This window comes from Heteronotia binoei, chromosome 5 (assembly GCF_032191835.1).
Source record: "Heteronotia binoei isolate CCM8104 ecotype False Entrance Well chromosome 5, APGP_CSIRO_Hbin_v1, whole genome shotgun sequence".
In the NCBI taxonomy this organism is placed as follows: domain Eukaryota; kingdom Metazoa; phylum Chordata; class Lepidosauria; order Squamata; family Gekkonidae; genus Heteronotia; species Heteronotia binoei.
Genome location: NC_083227.1, coordinates 111,128,472 through 111,148,804, shown reverse-complemented (window position 1 = coordinate 111,148,804; position 20,333 = coordinate 111,128,472). Strand labels below are relative to the sequence as shown.

At 43.3% G+C, this 20,333-nt stretch overlaps 1 protein-coding gene across 1 annotated transcript in view; it reads right to left on the bottom strand.

The window, feature by feature from the left end:
• The window catches only part of MST1R (macrophage stimulating 1 receptor), a 77,658-nt gene that overhangs the window by 18,668 nt on the left and 38,657 nt on the right, over positions 1-20,333 (bottom strand). Inside the window, exons 6-15 of the mRNA XM_060240065.1 lie at positions 17,958-18,136; positions 13,468-13,627; positions 12,993-13,141; positions 11,538-11,699; positions 10,409-10,502; positions 8,524-8,751; positions 6,702-6,848; positions 1,842-2,004; positions 1,173-1,262; positions 64-210 (exon numbers count right to left, since the gene is read on the bottom strand). Of these exons, the coding sequence (XP_060096048.1) occupies positions 64-210; positions 1,173-1,262; positions 1,842-2,004; positions 6,702-6,848; positions 8,524-8,751; positions 10,409-10,502; positions 11,538-11,699; positions 12,993-13,141; positions 13,468-13,627; positions 17,958-18,136 (1,519 nt within the window). The remainder of the gene's footprint in view (positions 1-63; positions 211-1,172; positions 1,263-1,841; positions 2,005-6,701; positions 6,849-8,523; positions 8,752-10,408; positions 10,503-11,537; positions 11,700-12,992; positions 13,142-13,467; positions 13,628-17,957; positions 18,137-20,333) is intronic.

Genomic DNA, 20,333 nt, shown 5'->3' with positions numbered 1-20,333 from the left:
GTCAGCTAGCAAAGCTTTGCATGGTGTGGCTGAGGGATACTGAACGACCTCCACAGTGCTCACCTTTGCCAATAATCTTATCTTTGTGCATTATCAGCTGCTCTTCTGGGATTAGGACATCCTTCACCTCTTCCAGCAGCTCTGGGCGAAGATTTTCAATAGAGCAAGATGGCACCCGCATGAGGGGTACAGCAGAACCATCACTGCTACCTGGATAAGAAACACATGCAGAAAGAACTGTGGCATAAGTTCCCAAAAGAACAGTGGAGAGAGGAAATAAGAGCCAGACACCAGCAAGTCCATTCTTTTTGTTATAGTTCATAGTGGCATATTCTGCCACTAGTTTTTTCTAAATTTCTGGCCAAATGAACTCTCTTCACTATAAGTTCCTTTCAACCAAATCAAGCAGGGAATCAAAGGGAAAATGAAAGATCAATAGACCATGAGTAGGTTAGGCTTTTGAGCAAAATGGGGGGTGGGTTGGGGGGGGGGGACCCTGAGAATGAATCACTCCAAATATGGAAATGGTGACAGGAATCTTGTATCCCAGCGACTGCTTCTGGTGTACAGCCAGAGAGGCCATCTTACTAAGCAAGCTTCTTGTGCTTAGGAAATCTTCTGCTGAAGAATTACCAGCTGTGGCAGGGAATCCAGAAACTAACTGCCTGACAGTTTGGACCCAGCAGTAGGACTCACCTGGATGGAGCAGGGTGGGAACAAGGGCAGAAAGCCACAGTAGCCTCAGCAACAGGATAGGCTTTGCAATGGCTTTCTGGTCCCAAGTGTTATGAGGTAAGACAGGGAAAAGAGGATGGGGCTTAACTCAAGAACCAGGAGTGAATTTGGGGATATAAAAAGGGAGGAAGGGGAGAAGAGAGGAGGAGGAGGCTTGCAGGAGAAGAAGAAAGCTGAAGCAGGTAGGAGAAGCATGGCTCTTCTCCGGTGTAATACAGAGTAACCCTGAGAAGAACTACATAAAGAAACAGTGACTGGGCTCATGGTCTCAAGAACCTCCTTGTGGACTTTGGTTACAGTGTTCCCCTGCCCAGGAGTGTAGGCGTGCTACACCAACCCAGGCTAATTGTAACATGCTTATATCCTTTAGTCCACAGGATTCAAATACAACAGCTCCACAATTTAGCCATTATTAAATTCTCTTCATGCATCTTTACCTGTACCACTCATGTAACCAGTGTTGGAGGGAAGGAGAGCAATGCTTGGCGTGCCCCTATTGAAGCTTAATCTTTCCAAGTTCTCAGTCCCTAGAAAAACACAGCAAAGTTGTCAGTAGTATCCAACCTCCATGCAGAGGCATTCAAAGAGGCAAGGGAGGGCCCCATGGTGTCCTCTGGCACCCACCATTCCTCTCTCCCACAGCTGCTGGAGTGGATTTTGCCAGCTTTTAAAAATGGTGCAATAGTATGTTAAAGCTAGCAAAAATCCTCCTGGTGGGGGGGTTGGGGAGGCTGACAGATACAAAGGGATATTAGGAGAAAATGGCATTGGATATGGGGCAAGGAGGTCTGAAAATCCACACCTTCCCATCTATATGATGAACAAACTTGCTTTGAATATGATTGCAAAGACCTACCAAAGCAGGCATCCAGAAGTTGAACAGAAATTAATCCCCACCCCCACCCGCTGCAGCTTGGGTGGGGAGACACAAGTTCCATGTGAAAACAGCCTAAACCAGATTTAAGACATGGTAAGGCTCTGATTAGAGCCCTCACAGTCATTTTTAAACCAGCATGGTCTTTAAGACAATGGTGAAATATGGTTGAATTGATATCACTGATGAAACACCTTATCTGATAAAAACATTTTGAGAGGCTTTCAATTACCTGTCTTCTTCTTCTTCCTCCTCCGCATATATTTCATCATCAGAAATCCCAAGAGGCAGAGGACTAGGATGGCTACAATGGTCCCCAAGACAACAGCAACAGGGGATAAAGATGAGACCACAGTCACGAAACCCACATCTGTGCAGTTGTCACTCACACAAATCTGAAAGAAGGAAGGGACATTTTGAAGATGGTTATCAGCCATGCTACAGCACTGATATCCCAGAGGGAGGCAGGGGAACAGCTTCGCATCAGCAACCCAGACTTATCCTTGGTATGTTCATATTCTTGGTACTACAGGCTGTCAGCTAAACAGGCAGTATAAAAGCTTGCAGGGTCATTGTGCTATGCTGAAGAATACTCTGGTTGTTTCTAGTATTTTGGGTCAATCTAGTATGGATTCCGTATATGAACATAACTGGAGATATGCCATGGATGTTGTGACATTTTGGAAGGATGTTATTATAGTTTGGGAAGCTAATTCAGCCTATTCAACCCAGGATGGGGAAAAGGATCATGAGAATGGAGCTGCAAAAGACCCCGTCTTTCCCCCAAAATACTTAAAACATTTTTGCATGAGTTATTTGCCCTGGCTTCGAATCTGTTGGGAAGTAAGGGTTTTTTTACATGCTTCCCTATAGCTTCATGAACTTCCCTCCAAATTTCAGTCTAGTCTTTCCAAAACCTGCTTTGCTGCAGAGTCAGAAGACTGGAATGTGGCAAAAGTCATCCAAAATTTTAAAAGGTATCCAGAGATCAGGATTGAAGGAGATCTTGGGATAGTGGATAGCTCAGTGAAAATGTTGTGCAGCAGCAGTGTAAAGGGCAAACGCCGTGCTGGGGATTATTAGGAAGGGGATTGAGAATGCAGTTGCAAATATAATGCCCCTGTATAGATCAATAATGTGTACTCATTTGGAATACTGGGTGCAGTTTTGGTTGCAAAGCATAAAAGGGAAACAAAACAAATACATAGGAGGGGAACTGACATGATAAACAGGTTGGAGCACCTTCCCTATGAGGAAAGGCTGAAGAGACTGGGATTTTTCAATTTAGGGAAAACGGAGACTAAGGAAGAACATGCTAGAACAGGGGTGTCAAATATCTGTTCTGTGAGCCAGAACTGACCTGCCCAGGGCTTTAATTATTCCTGTGGCTCTTTTCTTCCCCCTCCTCTCCCTTTAAAGCTCTGAAACTGCTGGAGTTCCCAGCCCTTTCTGCCTTGTCTTTGCTGGCTGCAACAGGAAGCTCTTCTGGGCTTGCAAAGCTGCAAGGAAAATGTGGAATAGATTTTCCCATTAAGGTCTCTGCACCCAAATAGTCTCTCTGGGCCCAGAGAACTTAATAGAAAATCCATTCCATGTTTTCCTTGCAACTTTGTCTGTGCTACAATAAGTTTCAATGGAGTGGAGCTCAGTTCCACTTGCCAGCATTCCTATAGCCAGCTGAAGCTGTTGCTTCCTGGAGTTGTGACCTTGCAAATAAAAGGTTGATGCTCTGAGCCAGCTTGTCTCTGCCGAATGGATCTGACCTCATGAGTACTCTAATCTGGGAACCCACAGCCAAAGGGGATATTACACTGGAGAACCAGTCTGAGTAGACCGGGGGGGGGGGGAGAGAGAGAGAAGCTTGCAATGTCCACCCATTTCATTTTTTCCTAAGCTCAGAGCATTTTATATTTTTAGTTTCTGCTAAATCTTTGTGCTTTTTCTGGATGTTTTATTTTAAAAATTGCATTGCCAAATCCCAACATTCCTCAACCTTTCCATATTAAACAAAATATTACAATAATTTTTAGCATGTTTGTAAGTAAAGAAATAATATATTTAATTGTGTTTGTCTATGTCCTTTATAAAGTTTATATCTCCTCTACCTGGCATAACATTTTATGGCATGCATTTATGTCATATCCAGCCCCCGTAACAAATGAAAGATGAGAAGTGCTTGCCCACTCCAGAACTGCTGATTTGAGGGGGGGTGTTGAAAGACCTGAGTCATATTGAGGTGATGAGAGAGGAGGTCCTATGACTGATAGACAATTTAAAAACTGATAAATCACCAGGCCTGGATGGCATACATTCAAGAGTTCTGAAAGAACTCAAATGTGAACTTGTGGATCTCCTGACAAAATATGTAATCTTTCATTGAAATCTGCCTCCATTCCTGAGGACTGGAAGATAGCTAATGTCACTCCCATCTTTAAAAAGGGTTCCAGAGTTGATCCAGGAAATTACAGGCTTATCAGTTTGATAGCAATACCAGGAAAGTTGGTGGAGACTATTATTAAAGAGAGAATTAGTAGGCACATTGATGAACAAAAGCTATTGAGGAAGACTCCACACAGGTTCTGTAAGGGAAGATATTGTCTCACTAACCTGTTGATGTTCTTTGAGAACAAACGTGGACAAGAGAGACTCAATAGAGGTTGTTTACCTTGACTTCCAGAAAGCTTTTGATAAAGTTCCTCATCAAAGGCTCCTAAGTAAGCTCAACAGACATGAGGTAAAAGAACAAGTCCTCTTGTGGATCAAAAACTGGCTAATTAATAGGAAACAGAGAGTGAGTATAAATGGGCAATTTTCATAGTGGAGGGTGGTACGCAGTGGGGTACTGCAGGGCTCAGTACTGGCTCCAATGTTTTTTAACTTGTTCATTAATGTTTATTTATTTATTTATTTATATTTTGATTTATATCCCGCCCACCCTCCCGCCCTGAGGTGGCTCAGGGTGGCTTAATGTTTTGGTGTTGGGAGTAAGCAGCGGATAAGTTTACAGATGACACTAAATTGTTCAGGATGGTGACAGCAAGGCACTCCATAGGGATTTGTCGAGGATGGGCAAGTGGGCGTCAATGTGGCAAATGAGGGTCTATGTGGCCAAGTGCAAAGTAATGCACTTTGGAGCCAAAAATCCCAACTATAAATACAAGTTGATGGGGTTCGAACTGGCAGAGACTGACCAAAAGAGAGAACTTGAGAGTCGTAATAATAACTCTCTGAAAATGTTGGGACAGTGTGTGACTGTAATAAAAAAAGGCCAACACTATGCTGGGAATTATTAGGAAGAGAATTGAAAACAAATCAGCCAGAATCATAATGCCCCTGTATAAATCAATGATGCAGCTTCATTTGGAGTACTATGTACAGTTCTGGTCACCACACCTCAAAAAAGATATTCTAGCATTGGAAAAAGTCCAGAAAAGGGCAACCAGAATTATTAAAGGGTTGGAACACTTTCCCCATGAAGAAAGGCACTTGGGGCTCTTTAGCTTGAAGAAACCATGACTGAGAGCTGACATGATAGAAGTTTACAAGATTATGCATGGGATACAGAAGGTAGAGAAAGAAGTACTTTTCTCCCTTTCTCACAATACAAGAACTTGTGGACATTCAATGAAATTTCTGAACAGTTGGTTAGAATGGATCAAAGGAAGTACTTCTTCATCCAAAGGGTGATTAACACATGAAATTCACTGCCACAGGAGGTGGTGGCAGCTACAAGCATAGACGGCTTCAAGAGGGGATTGGATAAACATATGGAGCAGAGGTCCATCAGTGGCTATTAGCCATAGGGTATAGATGGAACTCTCTATCTGCGGCAGTGGTGCTCTGTATTCTTGATGCTGGTGGGGGGCAACAGTGAGAGAGCTTCTAGTGGCCTGGCCCCACTAGTGGACCTCCTGATGGCACCTGTTTTTTGGCCACTGTGTGACAGAATATTGGACTGGATGGGCTTGATCCAACATGGCTTCTCTTATGTTCTTATGACACCCCTGTGCTAGAGTTTTATTCATGGGGTGAAGGAAATGGATATAGAGAGCTTTTTCTCCTTCTCCCATAACACTGGAACTTGGGGGCACCCAATGAAATTATGGGCAGGTAGTTAGAAGACAGACAAAAGGAAAGAGCAGGCTGTGCACCAGCATTTTGCAGCTGCCTGCAGCAAGGTGTTTAAGTACAGGAAGTACTCTACTGGCAGCATTTTATCTCTGTGGCTGCAGACTGGGTGTGTCCTTGCCAACTGTGCCATCTGGGATGTGGGTAGTGAGATGACGCAAGCTCAGGCACCGGAACTGTTATTCATCATGTGTTATAATTGCAAAAACAACAAAGCCCTGAAACTGGGAAGCTCATGTTATCCAATGCCAATTGCATGTTTTGACCTCAATGATATTCTCATTGCTCCCTCCCTAGTCCCACTGTCAAAGCTGCACACATGAAAATCAGGAGAGACCATTAAAATCCCCTGTTAAAAGCCAAACTGGAGAAATGCTCTCAAGTGATAAATGAGTCTGAGGAAAAATGCCAAGGGGTCCCAGGAACATTGCCCAATGTTCTACTGTAAAAATGCATTTCTGGCTTGTTTTAATCTGACTTCAATAGGAATTTCCGTAAGAGCCTTCTTTAAGGTCAGAATTTGAGCTCACAAGTTGCTCTAAAGTGTAGACTTCCTGGTACTCCTCAAATTTACCAGAAGATGACATGGAAAAAGACCTTTCTGTGTGACCTGGTTGCTGGTGAAGTTTCATTCTTGCTACATGCCGTGAGTGGGTTCCCTTCACTCCTTATTATACAGGGACTTGCAACTCCTCTGCACTTAGAAGGGAGAGGCTAACAGAACACAGTAGGCTGAGGGTAAAGCCAGAAGGTGAATTGATGAAAATACCATTTAACACGTGGATCATTCCTGGTGTGCCAGGTTCTTTATGAGCAGAAAATCATACTACTGAGCAAAGGACACAAGAAGAAAAAGCAAGGGGAGCCAGCCTAGGGTAAGAAACAATGTGCAAATAGAATAACAGGCCAGAAACAGCCATGGCTGGGTATGAGTGTGATGGCAGAGAACTGCCACCAGTGCTACCTGAACAGGCAAACCATCCAGAGGGACGTTCAGGTCCTTGGGGATTCGACAGGTCACTTCATTCTTCAGCACGCTGGGGCGGCACATTCTGCCAGCTACTGTCATAGAGATATTCATGCAACCTATTAAAGCATCCAGACCTCTATGCTGCACAAAACACATAAAAATACATACATCACCTGATTAAAGGGGGGAAATTTCCAATCCCTCCTCCCAGTTTTTCTTATCACATGTTTCATATATCACAACTCCAAAGCCACTGCATATCCATATCTTTGCCTGCTAAATTGATGGTTCTGATTTAGCATGTCCCAGTTTTCTCTTTGGGTTCCACAATCCCTTCTTATTAGCTGCTCTGAGCTGTTTTGGGAGGAGTGGGATATAAATGTTCAGAAATAAATAAATAAGAAGATGACTGCAGATTTATACCCTTCCCATCTCTCTGAATCAGAGACTCAGAGAGGCTCACAATCTCCTATATCTTCTCCCCCCACAACAGACACCCTGTGAGGTAGGTGGGGCTGAGAGGGCTCTCTCAGAAACTGCCCTTTCAAGGACAACTCCTGTGTTAGCTATAGCTAACCCAAGGCCATTCCAGCAGCTGTAAGTGGAGGAGTGGGGAATCAAACCTGGTTCTCCCAGATAAGAGTCCACACACTTAATTACTACACTAAACTGGCTCTCTTAATAAATAAATAGAACCTGGCATGTGAAGTCCTATACACTACCTGACTTTACAATGCCTCCCTTACCATGTGATTTAATAGGCTTCGCTCCAGTGTTCCCTCTATGATGAGTTAGTGCGAACCACCTCACAGTTTTTTAGCCTCCAGCTCATACATTTTAGTCTTCGCTCAGAAAAACTGGCCCCAGAGCAAACTAATTTATGCAGTAGCTCACAACTTTAATGCTAGTAGCTCACAAAGCAGAATTTTTGCTCACGAGACTCCACAACTCAGAGGGAGTATTGCTTCTCTCTATTTTCTTAGTATCAATTGATATTACCAGATGACTCCAGTGTATGTATCAGCTTATGCAGGGCTTTTTTTCTGGAAAAAGAGGTGCCAGAACTCTCAAGAGGGAAATGAAGGAATAACACACAGGTGTCTCTCATGAACTTTTAAACATTTTTTTTTTGAGAATTTTGTTTCTATAAAGAGGTCCTGGAAATCCATTCTGCTGCATTCCCACAGGAATGAAAAGCCCTGAGCTTTTACAGCTAGTGTGATTACATTAGCAGCATGATGTTGAAAGACGCTTACAGTGCCACCTTAAGCAGAGTTACACCTTTCTAAGACAACTGACTTCAATGGCCTGAGAAGCAAGCAACTCTGCTTAGGATTGCCCTGTTAGTCACAGAAGATGCCATAGCATATTCTCATAGCATATCCACTCACTGCAGCTGTAGAAACCGCAGCTAAGGATCAAACACCACATTAGATGGAACTCCCAATATGGCTTTTGAGCCTAAAAAGCATCCTGCATTTGGCCTATTGTCCCTTAATAGACTTCAAGGAGGTGGGGGAGAGGGGGTTTTCATCATGGAAACAGTGTAGTAAGTAAAAGTAATCCTCCTCTTATGGTTCGCCCCCACCATTTATGGCTGTTTGTTGCCAGATTACATCTCGGGGAATCTAAGCAAACAATTCCATTGGCACATGTAGTTTAGCACTCATTCATGCTGTTCAAGAAAATATACCACAGGTGTGAGCCAGTTTTCATATATAACTTGCTCGGTTCGGAGTACATAAACCCCAAGTTCTTATTCTCCTGGTCTCCCAAAGTGATGTAGAAATTTGGGCAGGGAAACCCCATGACATACATTAATCTTGATCTTATCTTCTCCTTGTATGAGCGTGTACAATTTGTCTTCATTCTCAAAGGGGTAGATCTGTGGCTTGGGGTAGTAGCGAGTATGAAATTCCTTGCGGCCCAGAGCACCATCCATCAAGATTCTCAGGATCCCGTGAACGCTTTCAATCTTGTTTTCAAATGGGTAGGCAGGACTCTGGCACACCAGGCTGTTTGCTGACAGTGGCCCCTTGCATACCTAGAGGCATCACAGCAGAAGGCAATAACATAATGGGTTGGTTTAATTTGGCATTTCATCACTCTGGTAAATGCAGGAGTACTGTGTTCAGATCATATTACTGAAATGCAGAGGCTGAAACAAAGGACTGCAAGAATGAAACTTGAGGGATGAAGAAATGCCTCTTGATGAAAGACATCACCACATAAGTTTAAAATTTATGAACTACCGTTCATCCATTCTGAACCTGCTCCCAGACAGTTTCATGGACTTCACTGATACTGGCTTGGATCCCACAAGACGTTTCCATCGATGGAATGGATTTCCGTCAGCAAAGCACAATTCTCCCCCATCTTCCCACAAACCAATATCCTCTCCCCAAATGATGTTCCTGAGGAACAGGAGACACCAATAGCATGGGGTGGGAGGTAAAGAAGTCTGCAGTAGAACAGGCAAATTGGTGAATATGGCCCTCCCTGCTATTTAGAAAAATATTCCACAGAATCCAATCCACTATTATTTAACCACACTTTCGTTCTTTTGGACTTCTTGGTATCAGGTAATTCTACCTGAATCTATTAGAATGGCTTTAAATAAGCGCTAAACATCCTGAACAACTCTTTCCCTCCTGAATTTCCTGTTGGGCTTCTTTTTAACTAATCCTTTTATTTTTGATAAACTCTGGAGGAATATTGGCATTACTCTAAAACAGGCAAAGCATCTTGTAGCATTTTAAAATTTGCGCATTAATTTTGGCATACATGTTCATGAGTCAGCGCCTGCTTCATTAGATGTATAAAGTGGATGTGCAGAATAACAAGCAGTGTTCTAAGCAGTTCAGCCACAACTGCCTCCTTAGTTGGATCCTGGGCAGGGAGGATTGCAACTCATCTATCCTCCAGCCCCAGTGGCTATGGCTGTTTCAAGGTGGGAGCCACCTGCCAGCTACAAGTCCTATCAGGCAATGACCTTGTTTAGTTTCCTGGGGCATGAGATGGGTTCCACACTGGGGGACAGTGCTCAAAAGAACATCAGGTGGTATGTCAAAGAGCCATAAGTGGTTCTCAGACCACTGAGCAGCACTGTGTTAAATGAAAGGATAAAACCAAACAGAATTAATATATGATGTATTGGCTGTTGATCACAATTAGGTGCCCCCTTAGCTTCATGCTTTCACACAAACAAAAGGAAACTGCTTCACCACTTTATAATTATGAATCAAGAGTTAGCACGTCATTCTTGTACTTTCACACATACTTAAAAATGGACAAAAAGCAGCAGAGAGATATCTCCTTGTGTAAACCTTGCTTTTACACATCCACTCACTGAGTTAATTTACATCAGCATATCTAGCAACTACCTCTTCCACATTTACTATTGTTTTGTTTAGATTAAAAAAGTCAAATTCATTAGGCCATCGATGGGTCATGTCTGTACAATAAGTGTATATATGGAAATCTAATTGACTCACTTCACACCTGTGGAGTTTCTTTCCCCAAGAAATGTGCCGAAGTCTGAAACTGAGAATTTTGTGGAACCAAACCTTCTCATTTGGGCTGTCTTCTGGCAATGAGTGTTAAACTGATATTGAGTGGCCTCAGTTTGACACAGTCTACAACACAATATTTAGTTACTAAATTTAATTAGATTTCTCTTTCCTTCTGCCTGGAATACTCACTTTAGCTTCTGTTTTCACTGCTGCAGACTCAAATTGTACCTTTGTGTAATACACTGAATCCAAATTGGTGCCAAAGATGGAGATATTGGAGCCTCTGCAGAAAAAATAAGACAACAAGACCTGAAATAAGAGCAAACCAAAACTGCAACACCAGGATGACCTTTAAGGGTATCTTGGTGGTGTGGACAACTGGAAACTGGTTAACTGTACATGTAGTACTCAATTCCCAGTACTGCCACCCAAGCCTGCAAGTGCCAAACAGAAGATACCATCTCCTTGACATTTAAGGAAGTCCCCCATAGTCTGATATAAGAGTCTTGATGACATGGGACTTCAGCAACTTTACTTCATAAATCTATGTATCTATTAGCAATCTGTGGCCCCCAACTATGAATGCCCAGATTTGCAGACCACACCAATGCTAAACAGATTTTCCTGCAAACTTGGGGGACTCCTGTACCCAGGCTGTTTTGCTGCCATGGTGGTTCTGCTGGCTGCTCACCTGCCCTCGGGTTGTTTTGCCACCTCGATGGCTCTGCCAGCCACTTTCCTGGCTTCTTCAGGGGCTCTCTGGCTGTTCAGCTGACCACCCAGCCTCTTCAGTGCTGCAGTGGTGGCAGCTCACCCAACAGTTCTGCCACCTCAGCAGTTTGCTCCCCTTCCAATTGGCTTCACTACCTTGGTCACAACAGTGCCTCACCAAGCCCTCCCCCGTCTTCTTTGCTACCATGGCACGTCACATGGCTGAACACCCATCCCCTCTGCCACCTCAATGGCAGCTCTCCTCCCTCACTCACCCATAGCTTTGCTGCTGCGGCAGAATGATGAGTGCAGGAGTATAGGAGATACACAGGTGCAGACAACAGTATTCACTTTGGAGGGGAATTAATCCCCCTAATTTTCTGCTTTCAGATTTTTCTGCAAACTTGGGGGGGGGCAAATTTGCAGAACTGCATTTTGTCAGTATAGACCGATCCATTGATTTAGATCCCTGCAGATCATCCCACACTTAGCTATTAGAATATATGACTGGTGCATAATACACCTTATAGCAAGGCATGGACAGGGGATGGGATGGGAACAAAGCATTGCCTCAGAAACTGAGGCATGACTGAAAAGGATGACTCACTCATAACTGCAGTTTGGAGATATATGATGTATTCGGGGATTTTTTCGATACCAGAAGTGCTGTGGGGAAAGAAACTGTTCTTCATCTATTACTACAATCACAGAAGCACTGGTCAGATTGTTTGAAGCAGGACTGATACAAATTATGGCCTCTTCTCCCTGGCTGGTTAAAAAAAAGACACATAACATGACCTCATTTTTCTCAGACAGTTATGATTCAGCTCATTCCTCTACACTGTCAGTCTTGAGACAAATCCTGTCCTTTAGAGGATGGACTGCTATGCACAACTGTACTCATGCAATTATTTGTAAATCAGCATGCCAGCCAACAGTACAAATGGTCACCATGCCGGGGTAGTTCCATGAATTTCTAGCAAGGTTTCTGGCAAGGTCCATATAGAACAAGACAATGCAAGATAGCAATAATGTGGTTATAATGTGGGCTGTATCAACAGTAGTGTCCAGATAGTGTGAAGTGATGGTGTTGCTTTACTCTGATCTGGTTAGACCTCACTTAGAGAACTGTGTTCAGTTTGAGAAACCACACTTGAAGAACAGTATAGGCAATCTGGAATGTGTTCACAGGAGGGCAACAAAGATGGTGAGGGTCCTATGAGGAAAGGCTGAAGGAGCAGGGTAGCATGCAGAGGAGACAACTGAGAGGTGATATGATCACCATCTTCAAGTCCTTGAAAGGCTGTCATATAGAGGATGGTGCAGAATTATTTTCTGTTGTCCCAGAAGGGCAAACCAGAACCAATGGGCTGAAATTAAATCAAAAGTGTTTTTGGTTAAATATTAGGAAGAACTTCATGACAGTTGGAACAGTTCCTCAGTGGAACAGGCTTCCTCAGGAGATGGTGGGCTCTCCTTCTTTGGAGGTTTTTAAACAGAGCTTAAATGGCCCTCTGACAGCAATGCTGATTCTGTGAACTTAGTACATCAGAGGGAGGGCAGGAAAGGTTGCATCACTGCATAGTTCTTGTTGCCCTTTCTTGCATGCCCATGGAAATGTTGATTACCTCTTTGGGGTCAGGAAGTAATTTGCTCCAGAGGTTTTTTTGTTATCTCCTGGGCAGATGCTGCTTGACAGAGAAGTAGCTGCTGTTCTCACATATCAGTCTGGGAGTACGGACCCACAATGAAGAAAGGATGATCAGATACTTTCTCCTTGAATGGAAGGAGCTGAAGAAGGCAGAAGGAGCCACTTCTGCTATGTCTGCTCGAAACAAACCAAGCTAATATCTTTAAATGGGTCTGCATTTATTTCTCATTGACACTGTGCATGCTACTTAGAAATGAGAGGGATCCAACATTTAATTTGGGCTCCTTTGAGGACTCCCTAATAGGGATTACTCTTCTAATTGTATCTTGTTTCAGAATGACACCTCCAGGCTTTTAAAAAGAACTCCCAGCCCAACAAGCCAATGTCATTAAGGTTCAGCACTTGCCATACCTTTCCCTTTCCTTGTCCAAGGGGCAATCCAGGCCATTAATCAACACCTTCCTTGTGGCCCCAACCAGGAGTTTTTGTCCCCAGATAAAGATCTCTGTTCCTCCAGCCTGTGGGCCATATGCAGGGTGGATAGAAGTTACATTTGGCTGCTGTTGATAAAAGAACAAATGTTTAGCACACTGTGCGGGGCTGTCTGAAAATACACCTGACCTAACATCAGTTTTCTCAGATATATTGGAAAGGAATGCAAAGAAGTATATATTATCTCCCAGTTATACCCTTCTTAACTAAAGTCATGAGACTGGTTCTCTTAGATGATGCTTCTATGACATTGGCCCTATCAAACACCTCCCTCTACATAATTCCTTACATAGCACTGGTATGCTGCTATCAAGTAGCATATATCACTGAGGAATAGCCATGAAGAAGCATGCAGGAGCAGGGGCATGCAGTTGTAGCAAGAAATTAAACTTACCACAAACACAAAGCCATTACAAACTGAAGAGCCATTGATGTACATTGGGGCATGTTTCTTCTCTGTGATGGTAACTTCAACACTTTGTGGCTCCAGATCTACTTGTTTCTCCTGTGGCTCTAAAGTGCAGACAATAATGTCACCAGATAATTGGCTGTACCTGAAAAGTAGGAAGGATGGTGAAAAGCATGGCAGGCCTGTAAAGAACACGGGGTGGGGGTGGGGGTGCGGGATAGTGCTTACAGTCGGCTCTAATGCTGTCAAACAGCTCATCCGCACCAGGAAATGAACATAAGAACATGGGAGAAGCCATGTTGGATCAGGCCAATGTCACACAGTGGCCAAACACACACACACACACACTGTGGCTAATAGCCACTGATGGACCTCTGCTCCATATTTTTATCTAACCCCCTCTTGAAGCTGGCTATGCTTGTAGCCACCACCACCTCCTGTGGCAGTGAATTCCACATGTTAATCACCCTTTGGGTGAAGAACCTGACTGCTCAGCAATTTCATTGAATGCCCACAAGTTCTTGTATGTGAGAAAGGGAGAAAAGTACTTCTTTCTCTACTTTCTCCATCCCATGCATAATCTTGTAAACTTCTATCATGTCACCCCGCAGTCGACATTTCTCCAAGCTAAAGAGCCCCAAGCGTTTTAACCTTTCTTCATAGGGAAAGTGTTCCAACCCTTTAATCATTCTAGTTGCCCTTTTCTGGACTTTTTCCAATGCTATTACCGTATATCCTTTTGGAGGTGCGGTGACCAGAATTGTACACAGTATTCCAAATGAGACCGCCCCATCGATTTATACAGGGGCATTATGATACTGGCTGATTTGTTTTCAATTCCTTTCCTAATAATTCCCAGCATGGTGTTGGCAATTTTTATTGCAATCGCACACTGTCTTGATATTTTCAGTGAGTTATCTACCACGACACCTAGATCTCTCTGTCAGTCTCTGCCAGTTCACACCCCATCAACTTGTATTTGTAGCTGGAATTTTTGGCCCCAATGTGCATTACTTTGCACTCGGCCACATTGAACCCCATCTGCCACGTTGACGCCCACTCACCCAGCCTCAACCCTTTGGAGTGCCTCACAATCCTCTCTGGTTCTCACCACCCTGAACAATTTAGTGTCATCTGCAAACTTGGCCACTTCACTGCTTACTCCCAACTCCAAATCATTTATGAACAAGTTAAAGAGCATGGGACCCAGTACTGAGCCCTGCGGCACCCCACTGCTTACCGTCCTCCACTGTGAAGTCATTGTAAACACTGAAAAGTCATTGTAAATAGTTTGCTTGCACAGTACTAACCTTGGAGTAATGCACCTTATCTAGATGGGAGAAATAATTTAAAGGCTCAGCTCCTTACATTCCTAGACAGCCTCAAGAACAGAGGACCTGATTACCATGGGAAATAACAGCTTTGCATAAGAGGATTAAAATCCTAGAAGACCACTGATTGGATAGAATTTGTAGTTTACAGTTGGAATATGAAATTTTCTAAAATTTCTCTTGATAGTCTTTTTGGCCTGTGTGAAATCCTGAGATGATATCATAGGCATGAGCTGTGGCATGAAACTATCTTCAGTTGTCATGTTGAAATCAGGAGACATTTTTGTGTGTCACAGTTTACACATTGGCAGTGTTCCCAGAGCGGAAATGAAGCAGCAGCCTCTGCTGTTTCCTTACAGTGCAAAGTGTTTTCCCCCTGACCTCTGTCAGACATACTATCATCCAAGTGAACTTTGTTCTGTGTTTTTTAAAAGCTAAATGATTAGGTATTACTGGAAGTATTTTTATATTGAAATGATGGAAATATGGACAGGAGAACCAATCACATTTGAGGACAAAATAACACCTTAAAATAACCATACTGGTGTGTTGGGATTGGTGGGCTGTTTTGTTCAGACTAGAAATAATCTTGAAGGTCTGAATTAGTTCCAAACCAAGGATTCTTACCAGACTGAATAAAGCCCATAGGGTTGCCATCCTCCAGGTGATATATTGGTTATAATTATTGATTACAACGTATATTGTTTCACAGCCTCCTCATATTTTGCTCAACCTTGGCTGTGTTTCCCTTGTTTAGTTGCTAAACCTCCAGGTGGGACCTGGAGATCTCCTGGTTTTATAATTTATCTCCAGGCTTCAAAGATCAGTTTCCCTGGAGAAAATGGCTGCTTTAGAGGGTGGACTGTATGGCATTGTACCCTGCTGAGGTCCTTCCCCCCCCCCCTTCGAATCCTGCCTCTCCAGATTCCACCCCCAAGTCTCCAGGTATTTCCCAAACCAGAGCTGGCAACCTACCTATTCTCCCACAGAGGAGAGATTTTCACTCCTCAGAAATGGTGGTGGCAGGAAGAACAGTATGCTGGAGCCCTGGGGGTGTATATTTCTAGATTTTTTTCCAGGAGTTTCCCAACAAAACTGCATACTGGTATGCATTCAAGAATCTGCCAGTTACTTCTAGATTTTGGCAGCATCCTACTTAAAGGTGCTATTCTGTCTTTAAAGTTAAATACAGCTAGCCTTGACTAGTATGTATCATGAACATTTTTCTGAATACTTTAGAGACTAGAGCAGAACTGAAACATAATAAATAAATAATCGCATTTTGTATCAATAATTTCCCTGCTGCCAAAATGTGCTTAATTCTATAATACAAATAAATCAAACCAATTGAGCAAATGTATATAACTCTATATGTACATGTCACAAAATGCTGACATGTGCTTTTCAAAACTTTTTGAAAAACCTGTGTTTTTTTTCTTTGCAAGGATTTGGAAAAGGTTGGGGTTTGTTACCTAAAAGTGATGAAGGGGAAAATCAGCCTCCAATGGAAAAAATAGCTGAGGTCTCAAGGACAACACCGCACTCAGCAGAGGGGACCTATTTCAAAACCACTGAACCCAGCCTCACCTGAATTGCTAACATGAATGCAACCATGAATGTTTAAAACTTCTGGGTTTTAAAAAATGGGCTTATCCAAGGATCCTGATGAAATGATTAAGTTTCACATTAGATGTCATATTTTATATTCTGCAGTGCATTCATGCGTATCTCGAGAGCTTCAAGCACTCCTTAACAAAACATTTTTATATAGCAACCCCTTGAGCACTGTAATATATATAATCCAAAGGTGCTTGAGCACTGTAATATATATAATAGGCCATGCAAAAAGCCATGGAATTTGAGTAGCACAAAATATCCGAGGTGAAAGGACATCAGATTTTGGTATTTCCCAGCTATTCTTTCAGCCAGATGTAGATTGGGGTTATTTTTTTGGTTTCCAAAATGGCCAAGCCCACAAAATTCAGGATTTTTCAGGACCACAGTTAAAGGGCATTTAAAGAGATTGCAGTCACTTTGAATGCCTTCTGGACAGGGCCAGCACATGGGAGTTGGTGGTTGCCTGGGGTGTTACCCTGTCTGGCACCCCCTTGCCCATGCAGAGTGCTCCTCCGAGCCTGCCTTCAAAGAGGAGTGCTGCACAGTGCACTACACTCTTCAGAAGCTTCCTTTGAAGCCTTCAAAGAGCATAGTGCAGGGGGGAAACAGCGGCGCGACACCACTCTTGTGCACCGCCTGTCGCTCTCTCATCCCACACTTGCCGCCCTGCACAACGACGTCACTTCCAGTGATGTCATTGTGCAATGTGCGATAACTACCATAAAGGGAGCTTGCGGGGATGAGGGGGCATGGTGCAGGGGTCTGCCTCAAGTGGCAGAACCCCTAACACTGGGACTGCTTCTGGATGAACTCACCACTTGAAGAAGGTTTTTAAGGAGACTGTGAGCCTTTTGAACACTTTTTCCCCCCATTGAAACCAATGAAGGATGGAAGCACCTTCTTTGGGGACCCATATAATTGGACCCTCTGGTCCAATCTTTTTGAAACTTTGTGGGGGGTGGGGTTGAAGAGATGCACCAGAAGCTATGCGGCAAATCTGGTGCCTCTACCTCAAAAAACATACCCCCCTAAGGTTCCCTTGGATACCGCCCCAGATACTCCTGGACTGATTCCCCATTATACCCTATGGGGACCATTTACTGTAACGCCCCCCATAGGTTATAATGGAGCAAGGAAAAAATCAGGATTTCTGAAAAATCCTGAATCTTAATACTGTATTGATATTGGTATTTGAGAATATTAGAAAATATCAATTCTTTTGGGGTTCAATGTACCCAAACCCCAAATATGTGTGCGTGTATGTGTGTGTGAATATATATATATACACACACGCACACACACACATGATGCTACGTCACCTCATGAGTTGGTAACAACTCAGTGCTTCCACAGGGGATTACCTTTACCTTTTTACTCTCAATATAACTATCTCTGTATTTGCATGGACATATGCATTCATGTAAATAAAAGTCAGATGAGGGAGAAAGAAAATGCTCTAGGGAGAACAGAGGGATAGAATATTGTTTGAATATAGAGCAACATGCTCATTAACTTTAAAATATATACCTGTTTGCAAGGCTTTCTTCAAAAATCACAGTGCAGTTCTTCTGTCCCACTGTAACCCGATATTCACCAACAGGAGATAATGAGTCAACACCACCAGAGGAAGATGAATGTGACTGAAACCCCATGCCACAGAGGGACACTTTGGTGCTGCCATGCAGTGGTGCACTTTTGGGGTGAAACTGTGAAAATAGAAGATATATAAAGCATTACATATGCTTGCAAAGTTCGAATAGATTTCTAGGACAGTTGTCCATAGTGCTGGACATAGCACCAAGATCCAGTTATAGTGCTGGACAGGCATCCTGCTAAGCGAAGAGAACATACAGGGACAGAACAAGTTTCCTCCAGGTTTTCCTTCTAGCTGTGGCTTCAGAACTCTTCTGATATGGTTCATTTGGGCAAATATGTCAAACCGCTTGTTTAAGGTATCCTCTTAGGAACACAAAGTGACAGAAAGCTTTACTGGATGCAGATAAAAGATTTTTAGTGTCTATATTGTGGACAAAGCTTGACAGATGTTATTGACCATTCCCCGGTTATCTACAGAGGAGAGAAAGATGCTTAGTTCTAAAAGAAAGAACAAGAATATTAAATGAAAATGGACTCAAAGTGCAAAAGGAATAAAATCACAATACATGGTTAGTACAAGAGAACAGGAATAAAAAAAGCACTCAACTTAAAAAAAAGAGCAACTTTTTAAAAAAAAAAATAAGATTCTGCAGTTGTACTACATAAATTTGGTCTGAGGTTCTGAATTCAAAATCCCAGAAACTTGCATTTCCTTTTTATACAGCTAGTTTCTATCCTTTGTGACTGTGGCACTATCTTCAAACTCTGCAACCAATACCTAGAGGGAACTCTGAAGACATCGTGAGAGCTGATCAAGTTAAGGTGTAGGGCTTTAGAACCTTGCATGGCTCCTTGAACCATACAAAATAAGCCAACACTGTTCATTTATTTTATTTTGCTGAAGTTGTTAAGGAAACCAAAATGGCAACCAAGCTGTTGCAAGACTCCATTGAATTACAAGAGGAGCCACAGCTACAGTGGGGCATCTCATGGCTATGCCTGTGACTCTCCAGCCACACTCCACACATTTTCATTTATTTGCAACTTCTGACTGGGGGGCAGCCCCACACCGCAGGCATGCCTCACTGGTGCTCCCCTCCCTCCCTTCTATGTTGGCCGCACACTCGTCACCAGGCATTGCATTACACTCCTCAGCTGGAGGCACCCACAGCTTGGGTGAATGCATAGTGCACCTAGAGGGCGCTCTCCCTTTAGCTGCTAGGGCTGGCTCTGTGACCTGTACATGGCTCTCCTTGCTCGATGCACAGGAAAAGGCACGTGGGCAGCATCAGGACTCTGAAGCATGTGCAAGAAGAAGCGCTGGAGGCCTGGGTAGGAATGGGTGGGGACTTACTTGAAGGCTGCATCTGTCCCAGATGGCCATCCCTATGCCCCCACCAATGCAAGATCAAACCCTGAGAAGACAGAGATGCAAACCAGAGCAGGTCACCTTCTCGTTGGGGAGTGCAGCAAGTGGTTTCAAGGTTCAAGGGACCTCTATCAACCCCTCATTTACTTCACAACAGAACAATGCATGCAACTCTGGGTGGTTCATTAATACAAAGCAAAACAGACACCAGGCATAGTCCAAAAATGAAGAAGCCCGGTTATTTATTTCTCCATTTACAATTTATAATCTTCATCAGTAGTCTAAGCTTCAAAATCAAGTTTTTTGGACATCAAGAAAAGAATTTGTGTCAATATATTCTTTTTCCTCCTTCAATCAAGGTTTTGGGACACTGAAGCAAGAATTCAAATCTTTGCATTCATTTCCTTCTTTTTCCTCTGTGTCTAAGCACCTCCGGAAGTAAGCCAATATCCAGTTAGACAGGCATCTAAATTATAAATTGTAAGCAGAGAAATAAATAATCTGGGTTCTTCATTTTGGACTATGGGATAGAGGAACTCAAAGAGCAAGACACTGAATTTTTTGCCTAGCGTCGGTTTTGCTTTGTGTTAATTACTTGTACTGTGACTCCATTTATTTGTATATAGGGTACATAAGCCAGCCACGCTACAACATGTGTGCCAGTGGGGGAAATCTTCTTCCCTGCAGAAACAGGAAGAAAACCCAGTGAGCCTGCACCTCATGGACAGTCAGAGAGGTGTGGGGGGAGGTCTTCTTCCTGCTTCTGCAGTGAAGCAGGAAGAAAACTCAGTAAGCCTGCACCTCTTCAACAGTCAATGAGGCAGAGGAGGTCATCTCTCTCCCCCCCGCCCCCTGGATTTCCCAATGCCCCACCACCCAAAATTTTCTGGCTACACCCCTTATAAGAGTTTGGGTGCCATTTTGGTTGCCTTAGTAAC